Here is a 16936-nt window from a genome sequence, read left to right as displayed (position 1 = left end):
TTTCTTTTTGGAACACTGATGACATCACGAGCACAGTGCTCTCTGCTGACATCTCTGTCCATTTTAGCAACCATGCATAGCAGATGCATAGCAGATGTATGCTAAAGGCAGCATGGTGGCTCAGTGGTTATCACTGCTGCCTTGCAGTGCTGGGGACTTGGGTTCAAATCCCACTAAGGACAACAATAAATAAAGTGTTATTATTATAATAACATCAGCAGAGAGAACTGTGGTCGTGATGTCATCAGAGAGCATTCCAAAAAGAAAAGAATTTCCTCTGTAGCATTCAGCAGCTAATAAGTACTGGAAGGATTAAGATTTGTTAATAGAAGTAATTTACAAATATGTTTAACTTTCTGCCACCAGTTGATTTAAAAGAAAAAAGGTTTTCACCGGAGCACCCCTTTAACTGGTGCCAGAAAGTTAAACAGATTTGCCAATTACTTCTATAAACAAAAAATAAAAAAAAATCTTTATCCTTCCAGTACTTGTTAGCAGCTGTATGCTACAGAGGAAATTCTTTTCTTTTTGAATTTCTTTTTTGTCTTGTCCACAGTGCTCTCTGCTGACACCTCTGTCCGTGTCAGGAACTGTCCAGAGCAGCATAGGTTTGCCATGGGGATTTTCTCCTGCTCTGGACAGTTCCTGATACGGGCATGAGGTGTCAGCAGAGAGCACTGTGGACAAGACAAAAAAAAATTCAAAAACAAAAGAATTTCCTCTGTAGTATACAGCTGCTAATAATACTGGAAGGATAAAGATTTTTTTTTATAGGAGTAATTTACAAATCTGTTTAACTTTCTGGCACCCGTTGATAAAAATAAAAAAAATAATAATGTTTTCCACCGGAGTACCCCTTTAAGCTTGTTTGTACCTTCCTGCAACTTGAGGGTAAATTTTTATGCTGCTGCTACCACATTGGGGACTAGTTGTGGAAGCCGCAATGTAGGCACCTGATGGAGTTATTCAGGAGTAGAAAAACAGTAGATTTTTTTTTTTGCAAAACAGCGCCACCCCATCCTCAGGTTGTGTGTGGTATTGCAACTTTACAACATATAAGCCTTTTGCACGTGTAGCACCGTCGCATGTGTCAGTGAGCTTAATTTTTTGTTGGTATTGCAACTTGGCTCCATTTACTTCAATAGAACTGAGCTGCAATACCACACACAACCAGAGGACAGGTGGGGCGCTGTTTGGTAATAAATTAGCGTTGTTTATGTATTCCTGGACAAACCCCTTAACTTTAAAGTAGGTGTTAAGATTTTTTTTATTATATAAATAGGTTTAAAATTCTGTAAAATTCTGCTTTGGAATATATTTTCTGTTGAAATTCTTCATTTTTAAGACCTCTGCTTGCTGTCAGTAAGGCTGGATTCAGACTGCACTGGAATTAGTGGTGGTCCCTAGAAGGCGACAACAACAAGAATTGTCGCTTTTACACTGAGGCAGTGGTCTGCAAACTGCGTACCTCCAAGAGTTGCAAAACTACAACTCCCAGCATGCCCGGACAGCCAATGGCTGTCCGGGCATGCTGAGAGTTGTAGTTTTGCTACAGCTGGAGGTCATCCGTTTGGAGACCATAGAACTAAGGGATAATTTTACGGGTTTTGCAGAGGGGACTTTCTCCTTAGGGGTTCCACCATGCTGAGGGGTAATGTGAGACTTAGTTTTACATTAAAGGGGTATTCCAGGAAAAAACTTTTTATTATATATCAACTGGCTCCAGAAAGTTAAACAGATTTGTAAATTACTTCTATTAAAAAATCTTAATCCTTTCAGTACTTATGAGCTTCTGAAGTTAAGGTTGTTCTTTTCTGTCTAAGTGATCTCTGATGACTTGTGTCTCGGGAACCGCCCAGTTTAGAAGAGGTTTGCTATGGGAATTTACTTCAAAACTGGGCGTTTCCCGAGACGTGTCATCAGAGAGCACTTAGCAGAAAAGAACAACCTTAACTTCAGAAGCTGATAAGTACTGAAAGGATTAAGATTTTTTAATAGAAGTAATTTACAAATCTGTTTAACTTTCTGGAGCCAGTTGATATATAAAAAAAGTTTTTTTCCCTGGATAATCCCTTTATCTTTCTTCCAGAAATGACACCACTCTCCTCCTCAGGTCGTGTATGGTACTGCAGCTCAGTTATTAAAGTAAATGGAGCCAAGTTAAAATACCACATACACCCTGAGGACAGGAGCGGTGCTGTTTTTGGAAGAAATTAGCTCTGTTTGTCTACTACTGGATAAAACAGAGCTAATTTCACCAAGTAACAGTGCCACCCTTGTCCTCAGGTTGTGTGTGGTATTGCAGCTCAGATATAAAAGTGAATGAAGCCAAGCTGTAATACCACACGTAACCTGAGGACAGGGGTGGCGCTATTTTTGGAAGAAATTAGCTCTGTTTTTCTATTCCTGGATAAAGGTGTTGTATAAATGATGCCTCTCTCGTCCATGGGCTGTATCTGGTATTGTAGCAGTTACGTGAATGGGGCTGAGGTTCCATATACTGAAAAAGATGGACGCGGAGGGTCTTCTCACAGGAGAGAGAAAAAGGAGGGAGCTTTGTGACCATACAAACTAATATGGCTGCCAGATGGCTACGACCCCAGAGGGATTATATCTCATCTCTACACCGGCCTTTGTTCTTACTTAAAATTTGTTTCTACCCAATTTTCTCACTTTTTCGTAGTCCGTCACGAGCCTAAGTCCTGCTTCCACAATGGCAATGAGATTCTCCATGGACAAGAGTTTGAAATAGACTGCAAGAGTCACTGCAAATGTGAGAACGGGAATATGGACTGTGCCCCCCTGTGTCCGGAGCCCGAGAAACCCCTCATCCCCAACTGCACCGAAATGCAACTGGTGACTGGTAAGATGGCTCATAGACAGATGTCTGAGGGGTCTCTTTGCCCCTCTAGAAGACTTTCCAATATATTGTTGGCCACCATATGTAGATGTAGACCTCCATACTGCCCCCGTATATAGTTGTAGACCCCTATACTGCCCCCATACATAGATGTAGGCCTCCATACTGCCCCCGTATATAGTTGTAGGCCTCCATACTGCTCCCATATATAGTTGTAGGCCTCCATACTGCCCCCGTATATAGTTGTAGGCCTCCATACTGCCCCCTTATATAGTTGTAGGCCCCTATACTGCCCCCATACATAGATGTAGACCTCCATACTGCCCCCGTATATAGTTGTAGGCCCCTATACTGCCCCCATATATAGTTGTAGGCCCCTATACTGCCCCCGTATATAGTTGTAGGCCCCTATACTGCCCCCGTATATAGTTGTAGGCCTCCATACTGCCCCCGCATATAGTTGTAGACCTCCATACTGCCCCCTTATATAGTTGTAGACCCCTATACTGCCCCCATATATAGTTGTAGGCCCCTATACTGCCCCCATATATAGTTGTAGACCCCTATACTGCCCCCATATATAGTTGTAGGCCTCCATACTGCCCCCATATATAGTTGTAGACCCCTATACTGCCCCCATATATAGGTAAAGGCCCCTATACTGCCCCCATACATAGTTGTAGACTCCTATACTGCCCCCCATATATAGTTAAAGGCCCCTATACGGCCCCATATATAGTTGTAGACTCCTATACTGCCCCATATATAGTTGTAGACCCCTATACTGCCCCATATATAGTTGTAGACCCCTATACTGCCCCCATATACAGTTGTAGGCCCCTATACTGCCCCCATATACAGTTGTAGACTCCTATACTGCCCCATATATAGTTGTAGACCCCTATACTGCGCCCATATACAGTTGTAGGCCCCTATACTGCCCCCATATACAGTTGTAGGCCCCTATACTGCCCCCATATACAGTTGTAGACCCCTATACTGCCCCCATATATAGTTGTAAGCCCCTATACTGCCCCATATACAGTTGTAGACCCCTATACGGCCCCCATATACAGTTGTAGACCCCTATACTGCCCCCATATACAGTTGTAGGCCCCTATACTGCCCCCATATACAGTTGTAGACCCCTATACTGCCCCCATATACAGTTGTAGACCCCTATACTGCCCCCATATACAGTTGTAGACCCCTATACGGCCCCCATATACAGTTGTAGACCCCTATACTGCCCCCATATACAGTTGTAGGCCCCTATACTGCCCCCATATACAGTTGTAGGCCCCTATACTGCCCCCATATATAGTTGTAGACCCCTATACGGCCCCCATATACAGTTGTAGGCCCCTATACTGCCCCATATACAGTTGTAGACCCCTATACGGCCCCCATATGCAGTTGTGGGCCCCTATACTGCCCCCATATACAGTTGTAGGCCCCTATACTGCCCCCATATACAGTTGTAGACCCCTATACTGCCCCCATATACAGTTGTAGGCCCCTATACTGCCCCCATATACAGTTGTAGACCCCTATACGGCCCCCATATACAGTTGTAGGCCCCTATACTGCCCCCATATACAGTTGTAGGCCCCTATACTTCCCCCATATATAGTTGTAGACCCCTATACTGCCCCCATATATAGTTGAAGGCCTTCATACAGCCCCCATAAATAGTTATAGGCCCCCTCTATGCCCTCATATAGTTAGAGGCCCCCTTTCCTCTATGCCCCTCTGTATAGTAGTAGGTAGGCAGTCCCCCACTGACATACTGCCACCAGCGACCCTACTATATTGCCCCACTGTTTCTGTGCTGCATTGCTCCTCCGTCCCGGGGTCAGGACCTATTGCGGAGGAACAGTGGAGAACTAGTTGATGCAGGTGGTAGTTCAGTTCCCATCCCAGTGCCCGTTGCGCTAAAATTAATATCCTGTTGGGGGCAGAAAAAGTTAAAAAATTAAATACAGACATACTTATCAAGCCCCAGTCTCCTGCAGCTCCTGTTCAGCTCCGTCTGGTTCCACTGTCTCCTGTCTTTTTCCTCCTTCTGAGAGCAGTGCTTGGTGAAGAACCCGCTGGCTCATCGAATCATTGGCTCCTGTGGTGTCCAATATCAGCCAGTGATTGGCTAAGCCGACAGGTCCTGCACCAAGCACTTGTCTTGGAAGCAGATATAAGAAAGAAGATCTGAGGACCACACAGAGCAGAATGGGATCTGCAGGGGATTAGGGATAGGAAAGTATGGGCATTTTTTCCCCTCCCCCAGCAGGATATAAATTTCAGCGTGTCTTCTTTAAATAGCAGGGTCCAGATATGAGAACAGATGCAGCACTACAATGGGGAGAACATACTGTATGGTGAGACTAGCAAATTCTCCTAAATTGGGGCATTTATGTGCAAATTCCCACATAACACTGAAGCAGATAAAAACATAGTGATAGTTTATGAGTTATTACCTTATAGATCAGTGGCCTCCAACCTGCGGACCTCCAGATGTCGCAAAACTACAACTCCCAGCATGCCCGGACAGCCGTTGGCTGTCCGGGCATGCTGGGAGTTGTAGTTTTGCGACATCTGGAGGTCCGCAGGTTGAAGACCACTGTTATAGATGTTAAAAAAAACATGACTGCTTTTTTTTCAAAATACAGCGCCACCCCTGTTCACAGGTTGTGTCTGGTATTGTTGCTCATCTCCTTTTACTTCAAAGTAGCTCAATGCAGTACCAGACACAACGCATGGAGAGATGTGGCGCTATTTCTGCCATGTTTTTTTTAAAGGGGTAAATCAACTGGTGCCAGAAAGTTAAACAGATTAGTAAATGACTTCTATTAAAAAATCTTTATCCTTCCAGTACTTATTAGCTGCTGAATACTATAGAGGAAATTATTTTCTTTTTGGAACACAGAGCTCTCTGATGACGTCATGACCACAGAGCTCTCTGCTGACATCTCTGTCCATTTTAAGAACTGTCCAGAGTAGGAGAAAATCCCCATAGCAAACATTATGCGGCTCTGGACAGTTCCTAAAATGGACAGAGATGTCAGCAGGGAGCACTGTGGTCATGATGTCAGCAGAGAGCACTGTGTTCCAAAAAGAAAAGAATTTCCTCTGTAGTATTCAGCAGCTAATAAGTACTGGAAGGATTAAGATGTTTTTAATAGAAGTAATTTACTAATCTGTTTAACTTTCTGGCACCGGTTGATTTAAAAAAACAAAAAAAAGTTTTCCACCGGAGTACCCCTTTAACCCCTTTATTTCGGGGCCTATTGATAGGGAGGTCAGCTCAGACCCTCCACATGACATATTCAGATCATTGTAAGAATTGTTCATTGTACATTAAAGGGGTTATCCAGGAAAAAACTTTTTTATATATATCAACTGGCTCCAGAAAGTTAAACAGATTTGTAAATTACTTAAAAAATCTTAATCCTTTCAGTACTTATGAGCTTCTGAAGTTAAGGTTGTTCTTTTCTGTCTAAGAGCTCTCTGATGACACGTGTCTCAGGAACCGCGAAGTTTAGAAGAGGTTTGCTATGGGGATTTGCTTCTAAACTGGGCGGTTCCCGAGACAGGTGTCATCAGAGAGCACTTAGACAGAAAAGAACAAACTTAACTTCAGAAGCTTATAAGTACTGAAAGGATTAATATTTTTTAATAGAAGTAATTTACAAATCTGTTTAACTTTCTGGAGCCAGTTGATATATATATATAAAAAAAAAAGTTTTTTTCCTGGATAACCCCTTTAATTGTTCTAACTTTAGTTCCAGGTGAATGCTGTGCCCAGTGGAGATGTCTGGAGGAGCCAAGTGGGTCTGAAGACTGGGATGAACCCGGGGAGGTCTACCCTGATCCAGATGATGTGTACACAGGAGCGGAGACAAAGATCAGGACCAGAAGAGAAGCCCCTGATCAAGGTGGGGAGAACCTTGTGTGAGCTTTGTATTGAGGTGTCAGAAGGTTCATGTAAGGTGCATGGAGGTCCAAGTGACTGCTTGAAAGAAGAGTGTCCCTTTATTAGGTATTCTGATTGTAATAGGAAATTTTAGTAGTAAAAAGTGAAGAACCCATATGTAGATACAGGGCAGGGAGAGAATGGTGATGATCTATAGCCATTAAAGGGGTACTCCGGTGGAAAAAATGTTTTTTTAAATGAACTGGCGCCAGAAAGTTAAACAGATTTGTAAATGACTTCTATTAAAAAAATCTTTACTCTTCCAGTACTTTTTAGCAGCTGTATGCTACAGAGGAAATTCTGTTCTTTTTCAATTTCTTTTTTGTCTTGTCCACAGTGCTCTCTGCTGACACCTCTGTCCGTGTCAGGAACTGTCCAGAGCAGGAGAAAATCCCCATAGCAAACCTATGCTGCTCTGGACAGTTCCTGACACGGACAGAGGTGTCAGCAGAGAGCACTGTGGACAAGACAAAAAAGAAATTAAAAAAGAACAGAATTTCATCGGTAGCATAATGCTGTTAAAAAGTACTGGAAGGGTAAATATTTTTTTAATAGAAGTAATTTACAAATCTGTTTAACTTTCTGGCACCAGTTTACTTATAAAGATATAAAAAAAAAAAATGTTTTCCACCAGAGTACCCCTTTAAGAAATCTGCTTGTCCTCCCTCCACCCAATGGTGCACCATATAGTGGAACTTATCCTATGAATACCTTACTTTCATGTCATGGTGAATTATTTCAAATTGTTTTACTATCCCCAAACAGTGGATAGGCCTGTAAATCATTAAAGGGGTTATCCAGGAAAAAAACTTTATATATATAATCAACTGGCTCCAGAAAGTTAAACAGATTTGTAAATTACTTCTATATTTTTTTTTTATCCTTTCAGTACTTATGAGCTGCTGAAGTTGAGTTGTTCTTTTCTGTCTAAGTGCTCTCTGATGACACCTGTCTCGGGAACTGTCCAGAATAGAAGCAAATCCCCATAGCAAACCTCTTCTCTGTGCAGTTCCTGAGACAAGCAGAGATGTCACCAGAGAGCACTGTTGCCAGACAGAAAAGAACACCTCAACTTCAGCAGCTGATAATTATTGGAAGGACTAAGATTTTTTTAATAGAAGTAATTTACAAATCTGTTTAACTTTCTCGTCCCAATTGATATAAAAAAAAAAGTTGTTTTTTCCCCCTGGAATACCCCTTTAACCCCTTAAGGACCAGGCCATTTTATACCTTAAGGACCGGAGCGTTTTTTGCAATTCTGACCACTGTCACTTTAAACATTAATAACTCTGGAATGCTTTTAGTTATCATTCTGATTCTGAGATTGTTTTTTCGTGACATATTCTACTTTAACTTAGTGGTAAAATTTTATGGTAACTTGCATCCTTTCTTGGTGAAAAATCCCCAAATTTGATGAAAAAAATGAAAATTTTGCATTTTTCTAACTTTGAAGCTTTCTGCTTGTAAGGAAAATGGATATTCAAAATATATTTTTTTTGGGTTCACATATACAATATGTCTACTTTATGTTTGCATCATAAAATTTATGAGTTTTTACTTTTGGAAGACACCAGAGGGCTTCAAAGTTCAGCAGCAATTTTGAAATTTTTCACAAAATTTTCAAACTCACTATTTTTCATGGACCAGTTCAGTTTTGAAGTGGATTTGAAGGGTCTTCATATTAGAAATACCCCATAAAAGACCCCATTATAAAAACTACACCCCCTAAAGTATTCAAAAAAACATTCAGTAAGTGTATTAACCCTTTAGGTGTTTCACAGGAATAGCAGCAAAGTGAAGGAGAAAATTCAAAATCTTAATTTTTTACACTCGCATGTTCTTGTAGACCCAATTTTTGAATTTTTGCAAGGGATAAAAAGGAGAAAATTTTTACTTGTATTTGAAACCCAATTTCTCTCGAGTAAGCACATACCTCATATGTCTATGTTAATTGTTCGGCGGGCGCAGTAGAGGGCTCAGAAGGGAAGGAGCGACAAATGGTTTTTGGGGGGCATGCCGCATTTAGGAAGCCCCTATGGTGCCAGGACAGCAAAAAAAAACACATGGCATACCATTTTGGAAACTAGACCCCTCAGGGAACGTAACAAGGGGTAAAGTGAACCTTAATACCCCACAGGTGATTCACGACTTTTGCATATGTAAAAAAAATATATTTTTTTTTTACCTAAAATGCTTGGTTTCCCAAAAATTTTATATTTTTAAAAAGGGTAATAGCAGAAAATACCCCCCACAATTTGAAGCCCAATTTCTCCCGATACAGAAAACACCTCGCATGGGGGTGAAAAGTGCTCTGCTGGCGCACTACAGGTCTCAGAAGAGAAGGAGTCACATTTGGCTTTTTGAAAGCAAATTTTGCTCTGGGGGCATGCCGCATTTAGGAAGCCCCTATGGTGCCAGAACAGCAAAAAAAAAAACACATGGCATACCATTTTGGAAACTAGACCCCTCGGGGAACGTAACAAGGGGTAACGTGAACCTTAATGCCCTACAGGTGTTTCACGACTTTTGCATATGTAAAAAAAAAAAATTATTTTTACCTAAAATGCTTGTTTTCCCAAAATGTTTACATTTTTAAAAAGGGTAATAGCGGAAAATACCCCCCAAAATTTGAAGCCCAATTTCTCCCAATTCAGAAAACACCCCATATGGGGGTGAAAAGTGCTCTGCTGGCGCACTACAGGTCTCAGAAGAGAAGGAGTAACATTTGGCTTTTTGAAAGCAAATTTTGCTCTGGGGGCATGCCGCATTTAGGAAGCCCCTATGGTGCCAGAACAGCAAAAAAAAAAACACATGGCATACCATTTTGGAAACTAGATCCCTCGGGGAACGTAACAAGGGGTAACGTGAACCTTAATGCCCTACAGGTGTTTCACGACTTTTGCATATGTAAAAAAAAAAATTTATTTTTACCTAAAATGCTTGTTTTCCCAAAATGTTTACATTTTTAAAAAGGGTAATAGCGGAAAATACCCCCCAAAATTTGAAGCCCAATTTCTCCCAATTCAGAAAACACCCCATATGGGGGTGAAAAGTGCTCTGCTGGCGCACTACAGGTCTCAGAAGAGAAGGAGTAACATTTGGCTTTTTGAAAGCAAATTTTGCTCTGGGGGCATGCCGCATTTAGGAAGCCCCTATGGTGCCAGAACAGCAAAAAAAAAAAAACATGGCATACCATTTTGGAAACTAGACCCCTCGGGGAACGTAACAAGGGGTAATGTGAACCTTAATACCCTACAGGTGTTTCACGACTTTTGCATATGTAAAAAAATATATATTTTTTTTACCTAAAATGCTTGGTTTCCCAAAATTTTTACAATTTTAAAAAGGGTAATAGCAGAAAATACCCCCCAAAATTTGAAGCCCAATTTCTCCCGAGTACGGCGATACCCCATATGTGGCCCTAAACTGTTGCCTTGAAATACGACAGGGCTCCAAAGTGAGAGCGCCATGCGCATTTGAGGCCTAAATTAGGGACTTGCATAGGGGTGGACATAGGGGTATTCTACGCCAGTGATTCCCAAACAGTGTGCCTCCAGCTGTTGTAAAACTCCCAGCATGCCTGGACAGTCAACGGCTATCTGGCAATACTGGGAGTAGTTGTTTTGCAACAGCTGGAGGCTCCGTTTTGGAAACAGTGGCGTACCAGACGTTTTTCATTTTTATTGGGGAGGGGGGTTGTATAGGGGTATGTGTATATGTAGTGTTTTTTACTTTTTATTTTATTTTGTGTTAGTGTAGTGTAGTGTTTTTAGGGTACAGTCGCACGGGCGGGGGTTCACAGTAGTTTCTCGCTGGCAGTTTGAGCTACGGCAGAAAATTTGACGCAGCTCAAACTTGCAGCCGGATACTTACTGTAATCCTCCGCCCATGTGAGTGTACCCTGTACGTTCACTTTTGGGGGGGGGGGGGGGGGGGAAATCCAGCTGTTGCAAAACTACAACTCCCAGCATGTACGGTCTATCAGTGCATGCTGGGAGTTGTAGTTTTGCAACAGCTGGAGGCACACTGGTTGTGAAACACCGAGTTTGGTAACAAACTCAGTGTTTTGCAACCAGTGTGCCTTCAGCTGTTGCAAAAGCTACAACCCCCAGCATGTACGGACAGCGGAAGGGCATGCTGGGTGTTGTAGTTATGCAACAGCTGGAGGCATACTACTTTGGCTGGGGATGCTGGGGATTGTAGTTATGCAACAGCTGGAGACACACTGGTTTGCTACTTAACTCAGTGTGCCTTCAGCTGTTGCAAAACTACAACTCTCAGCAGTCACCGACAGCCAACGGGCATGCTGGGAGTTGTAGTTATGCAACCAGCAGATGCACCACTACAACTCCCAGCATGCACTTTAGCTGATTGTGCAAGCTGGGAGTTGTAGTTACACAACAGCTGAAGGTACACTTTTCCATAGAAAGAATGTGCCTCCAGCTGTTGCAAAACTACAAGTCCCAGCATGCCCATAAGGGAATGCTGGGAGTTGTGGTGGTCTGCCTCCTGCTGTTGCATAACTACAGCTCCCAGCATGCCCTTTTTGCATGCTGGGAGCTGTTGCTAAGCAACAGCAGGAGGCTGTCACTCACCTCCAACGATCCTCGCCGCACAGGTCAGTCCCTCGTCGTCTCCGCCGCCGCAGCTGCTCCTGGGGCCCCGATCCCAACAGGGGCGCCGGGGATCGGGGTCCCCAGCACCCGGGGTGCACGTCCCGCACCCGCTCACGTCCTCCGGAAGAGGGGCGGAGCGGGTTGCGGGACTGACACCCGCAGCAGGCGCCCTGATTGGTCGGCCGGTAATCCGGCCGATGAATCAGGGCGATCGTGAGGTGGCACCAGTGCCACCTCACCCCTGCTGGCTCTGGCTGTTCACTGGAGACCCGATTGACCCGGAATCCGCCGCAGATCGCTGGACTGAATTGTCCAGCGATCTGCGGCCATCGCCGACATGGGGGGTCATAATGACCCCCCTGGGCGATATGCCCCGATGCCTGCTGAACGATTTCAGCAGGCATCGGGGACCGGCTCCGCTCCAGATGGTTGCGGGGGGCCGGTAAAACACATGACGTTCTCATACGTCATGTGTCCTTAAGGACTCGGAAATGGAGACGTATGAGAACGTCATGTGTCCTTAAGGGGTTAAAGAGTACCTCTGATGATCTTGTTAAATTATGAGGTATCCTCCCAGGTCACTGCCCCCATCATGATAAACCACCCCCTGCCTTTATTTTTATTATTTTTTTGTTTTCTACCTTGATATTGCTCTGTATTTTCTGCTCAGTCAGATTCACAGACTGGGAAGGGGCGTTCCCCAGCAGGCGTGACATCATCTGAAGCCATACAGGGGAGAACTTCCTCCCTCACTCTGCTACACACAGCCCAGAGCAGTTCAGTGTGAGATGAGCTATGATTGGCTAAGGCAGAACCACCCCCCCGTCCCCCTCGCCCCCCTCAGCACTCCAGACTGCATTTCCTGATTTTGGACTTTTGAGAGTGCTGGATGAACTTTCTGCGTTATTGTACACTCTACACCGACCACCATGGAGATCCTATGAGTTTGCAAACTTAATGCCATGAAATCCTTAAAATACCCCCCCCCCCCCCCCCTCAGCATTTCCTGAGTTTGGACTTCTGCCAGGCCAGCAGGAGTCCAAAGTCTATGCAAGAGATGGGGGAAATGGGCTCTGGACAAGTGGGGAGACACCTAGTGGCAGCATTTTTAAACACAAATAAAACATAGAAAACTTTTTTTTTTTTAAACAAAGTACATTAGAAAGATTTTTTATTTACCATAAGGAGGGCAATAGCAAGAAGTGCCCATTTAAGGACACCTAAGAGTCTATTCACATGGCACAATTTCCACTTGCAGAATTTCATCTCAAATTAAAGCTCATAGACTTCTATGGGATTCCGCACTCCCATTTACACTTCTAAATCTCTGCTTGCGGAATTCAGAAGTGTGAAAGGGAGTGCAGAATCCCATAGAAGTCGATGGGCTTTAATTTGAGGTGGAATTCCGCAAGCGGAAATTCTGCTGTGTGAATAGACCATAAGACTCTAATGATAATACAGTCAAAGTATCATGTGCTGCATAATACCGTATTTTTCGTCCTATAGGACGCACCGGCGTATAAGACGCACCCAATTTATAGGTGCAAAATCTAAAAAAATAAAGATTTTGAACCCAATAGTGGTCTTCAACATGCGGACCTCCAGATGTTGCAAAACTACAACTCCCAGCATGCCCGGACAGCCGTTGGCTGTCCGGGCATGCTGGGAGTTGTAGTTTTGCAACATCTGGAGGTCCGCAGATTGAAGACCACTGCATAGGAGGTAATACTCACATGTCCCGGCCGCTCCGGACCCGTCACCGCTGCCCTGGATGTAGCTCCATCGCTGTCGCCGTGTCTCCATCGCTGTCGCCGTGTCCCCATCGCTCCGGAACGTCTCTGCTGCCGGCCGGGTATCCTCGCTCTCCTCTGCCGCCATCACGTCGTTACGCACGCCGACTCACGTACGCGACGACGTGATGACGAGGAAGGAGAGCGCTGGCCATACAGTGGATCCCTGAACGGAGAAGACACCGAGGAGGCAGGTAAGGTCCCTCCCGGTGTCCTGTAAGCACTAACCCGGCTATTCAGTCGGGCTGTTCGGGACCACCGCAGTGAAATCGCGGCGGTCCCGAACAGCCCGACTGAACAGCCGGGTTAGTGTCACTTTCCCTTCAGACGCAGCGGTCAGCTTTGATCGCCGCGTCTGAAGGGTTAATACAGGGCATCACCGCGATCGGTGATGTCCTGTATTAGCCGCGGGTCCCGGACGTTGATGGACGCAGGGACCGCCGCGATAGGGGGTGTATTCGCCATATAAGACGCACCAACTTTTTCCCCCCAGTTTTGGGGAAGAAAAAGTGCGTCTTATACGGCGAAAAATACGGTATGTTAATATAACAAGAGTATTTTGTGGAAGTTCAAATCTAGGACTGTGTGAAGCTTCGTATGACAATAGAAGCTTAAGGACATCGTATTCTTATCATGATCCACAGATACAGAACAAGATGAGGAGGAATTATTAGAAGAAACGTATTCCTGTAAACCAGATACTGAGTGGACCCCCTGCTCACGCACCTGTGGATTTGGGAACTCATTGAGAATAGTTTACGAGAAGGAAACTTGTATACCTAAAGCTGAGAAGAGGCTATGTATGATCAGACCCTGCAAGGGACAATATCCCAGCGCTAACTACACGGTAAATGCTAAATTTTTTTCAGCCTTACAAAGTATGTTTAAGGTCATTTCCATGTTTATATATACGTCCAAATATTATGCAAATTAGCTTAAAGGGTACCTCTCATCAAAAAAACTTTTGATATATTATAGATTAATGTATGCAGAATAACTTTACAATTGCATGTTATTAAAAAATATGCTTCTTTCTATTTAATTTTCCACTTTGAAGAAATGACCACTAGGGGTCTCCCTACCAGTCCTGGCAGCAAGCATTTCAGACTCATGCTGGAGTCCTAAACACTACGAGCTGCCAGTCTGCTTTGTTCACAAAGGAGAACACTCAGAGCTGCCAGCCTGCTTTGTTCACAGCCTGATTGGCTGTGAACAAAGCAGGCTGGCAGCTCTGAGTGTTTAGGACTCCAGCATGAGTCAGAAATGCTTGCTGACAGGACTGATCGGGAAAAATACAATAGAAAGAAGCATATTTTACATTAACATGCTATTGGAAAGTTATTCAACATTCATTAATCTAAAATATATCAAAAGTTTATTTAATGAGAGGTCCCCTTTAAATGATGAAGCCTTTTTAACATTCATGACTCCTGTCTGAATAATATTTAGTGACCCCCATGAGTTCATTGCTCCCTTGCAGGATTATAGGGGAGCCCATTCAAATAGTCCTGCCAAGTACGCCAAAAATAAAACAGAGTTCAGGCTGGGTTCACACTACGTTTTTGCCAGACTGTTTTCAATCCGTTTTTCTAAAGAAAACCGTATGGCAAAAAAACGGATGGAACAGTATGGAAAAAAGTAAGCTGTATGCGTTTTTAAACAGTATACTGTTTTTAAAAGTGCATGCAGTTCCGTCAGTTTTTATAAAAAAAAAAAAAAACATAAGTTTTTGAAAATTTTGTCCATTTTTAATGGGAGGGGTCTTGGGTGGGGACTTTAGGATTCAAATGCGCATGTGCAAAGTAAAAACGTATACGTTTTTCCCGTATGGAACCGTATGCATGTGCGTTTCCCATTGACGTCCAAGTTAAAAAAAACATATGCGGTTGCAGTATGGTTTTTAAACTGGAGTCAAAACCGTGGTTGACCAGGATTTTGTCTCCGGTTTAAAAACCGTACTGCAACCGCATATGTTTTTTTTTAAACATGGACGTCAATGGGAAACGCACATGTATACAGTTCCATACGGGTAAAACGTTTACGTTTTTACTTTGCACATGCGCATTTGAATCCTAAAGTCCCCACCCAAGACCCCTCCCATTAAAAATGGACAAAATTTTCAAAAACTTATGTTTTTTTTTATTTTTTTTATAAAAACTGACGGAACTGTATGCACTTTTAAAAACAGTATACTGTTTAAAAACGCATACGGTTTACTTTTTTCCATACTGTTCCATCCGTTTTTTTGCCATACGGTTTTCTTTAGAAAAACGGATTGAAAACAGTCTGGCAAAAACGTAGTGTGAACCCAGTCTCAGTTAGGACTGAACATATATACAGTATTTCTTTAAGCTGTTGTAACCAAGGACATTTCTAGGGAACAAATTAAGCTCTAAAATATTTTGAAAAAATTGGCCATTTACCTTAAAATATATCATACATAGGTATCATCTTCTTATATTTCTGGCAGGTCCTGAAGGCAAGCAATGTCTGCAGTCGTGTCATGAGCTGGTCCCATCCGATCCATCTCCGCTTTCGTGACTGTCTGTCAAGCCGGCCTCTACTCCCCAAGTTCTGCGGCCTTTGCTCAGATGGGCGTCTCTGCAAACCTTCGCTGAGCCATACGCGCCCGGTGTCCTTTCAGTGTGCCCAACTCCAAAGGAAAGTCACCCGTCAAGTTATGTGGGTGCAGAGGTGTGAGTGTGGTGGCAAAAGAGGAATGAGAGGGAAGAAGAAGAAGGAGGAAGACAGTGAAATAAGGCCAAAAGAGGAGATCACAAACGAAGTGGTGAGATACTAAATATAGATGCCAGGAAGGTGCCAGAAAGCTAAAGTGGTTATTCTGACAAATGACCGCTTGAGTCTTTCTGTAACCGCTACTGATTAAAAAAAACAAGATTATAAAGCCCTTGACAATGGAGACTTATATCATTATGGGTCCACCATTGGTTTTTGTTACATATCTTGTCATACATGAAGTTTGTTGGCCATCCCTTTAAAGTATCGGAGTGTCTTCCAAAAGTTTTTGGATGTTATCCTATGGATATGCCTGGCATATTTATATATAGTCCTTTATCTTCTGTTGCAGTCAGTCTATAAATTCACTAGGAACCAATAATTTTGCGTATTGTCGAGAAGATCCTCTCTTGCGGTCACACAACCTTCAATCACGGAGGGGTGCACTTACTTCTTTACTGTTTTTAGTACCATATTGCCGTTTTAAAAATATTTTCACATTCCTACTAAATACAGAATCACGTGTATGTTCTCCATCCATCTATGAATGAAATAAAATGCTACCACATGTTTCCTATGTCAGTTTTACTTATTACTGCACATAATGAAATGCAGATGACAAGGAGTGGGTGTGAGGAATCCATAATGGAAAGGACTGTAACGGTAACAGAAAATAGAAGGATGATTTGTATGGCTCTAACATATTCGGAAACTGTCACCCTGGTCAGATTGGAACCCAGGATTGGAAACCTGGTCAGATTGGAATTCTGGTCAGATTGGAATCCAGGATCAGAATCCTGGTCTGATTGGAACCCTGGTCAGATTGGAATCCTGGTCAGATTGGAATCCAGGATCAGAAACCTGGTCTGATTGGAACCCTGGTCAGATTGGAACCCTGGTCAGATTGGAACCCAGGATCGGAAACCTGGTCTGATTGGAACCCTGGTCAGATTGGAACCCTGGT

At 43.3% G+C, this 16936-nt stretch overlaps 1 protein-coding gene across 4 annotated transcripts in view; it reads left to right on the top strand.

Moving 5' to 3' along the window:
• Positions 1 to 16533, top strand: part of LOC130291589 (CCN family member 3-like) — a 32947-nt gene extending 16414 nt beyond the window's left edge. For all 4 annotated transcript variants that reach the window (XM_056540532.1, XM_056540533.1, XM_056540530.1 and 1 more), the window contains exons 3-6: positions 2684 to 2863; positions 6640 to 6792; positions 13881 to 14083; positions 15707 to 16533. In XM_056540532.1, coding sequence (XP_056396507.1) covers positions 2684 to 2863; positions 6640 to 6792; positions 13881 to 14083; positions 15707 to 16036 — 866 coding nt within the window. In that variant the 3' untranslated portion in view covers positions 16037 to 16533. The remainder of the gene's footprint in view (positions 1 to 2683; positions 2864 to 6639; positions 6793 to 13880; positions 14084 to 15706) is intronic.
• The last annotated feature ends 403 nt before the right edge of the window (positions 16534 to 16936 follow it).

This window comes from Hyla sarda, chromosome 9 (genome assembly GCF_029499605.1).
Source record: "Hyla sarda isolate aHylSar1 chromosome 9, aHylSar1.hap1, whole genome shotgun sequence".
NCBI classification, from domain to species: Eukaryota; Metazoa; Chordata; class Amphibia; order Anura; family Hylidae; genus Hyla; species Hyla sarda.
The sequence above is the reverse complement of the archived record's forward strand: the minus strand, read 5'-3'. Positions and strand labels throughout refer to the sequence as shown.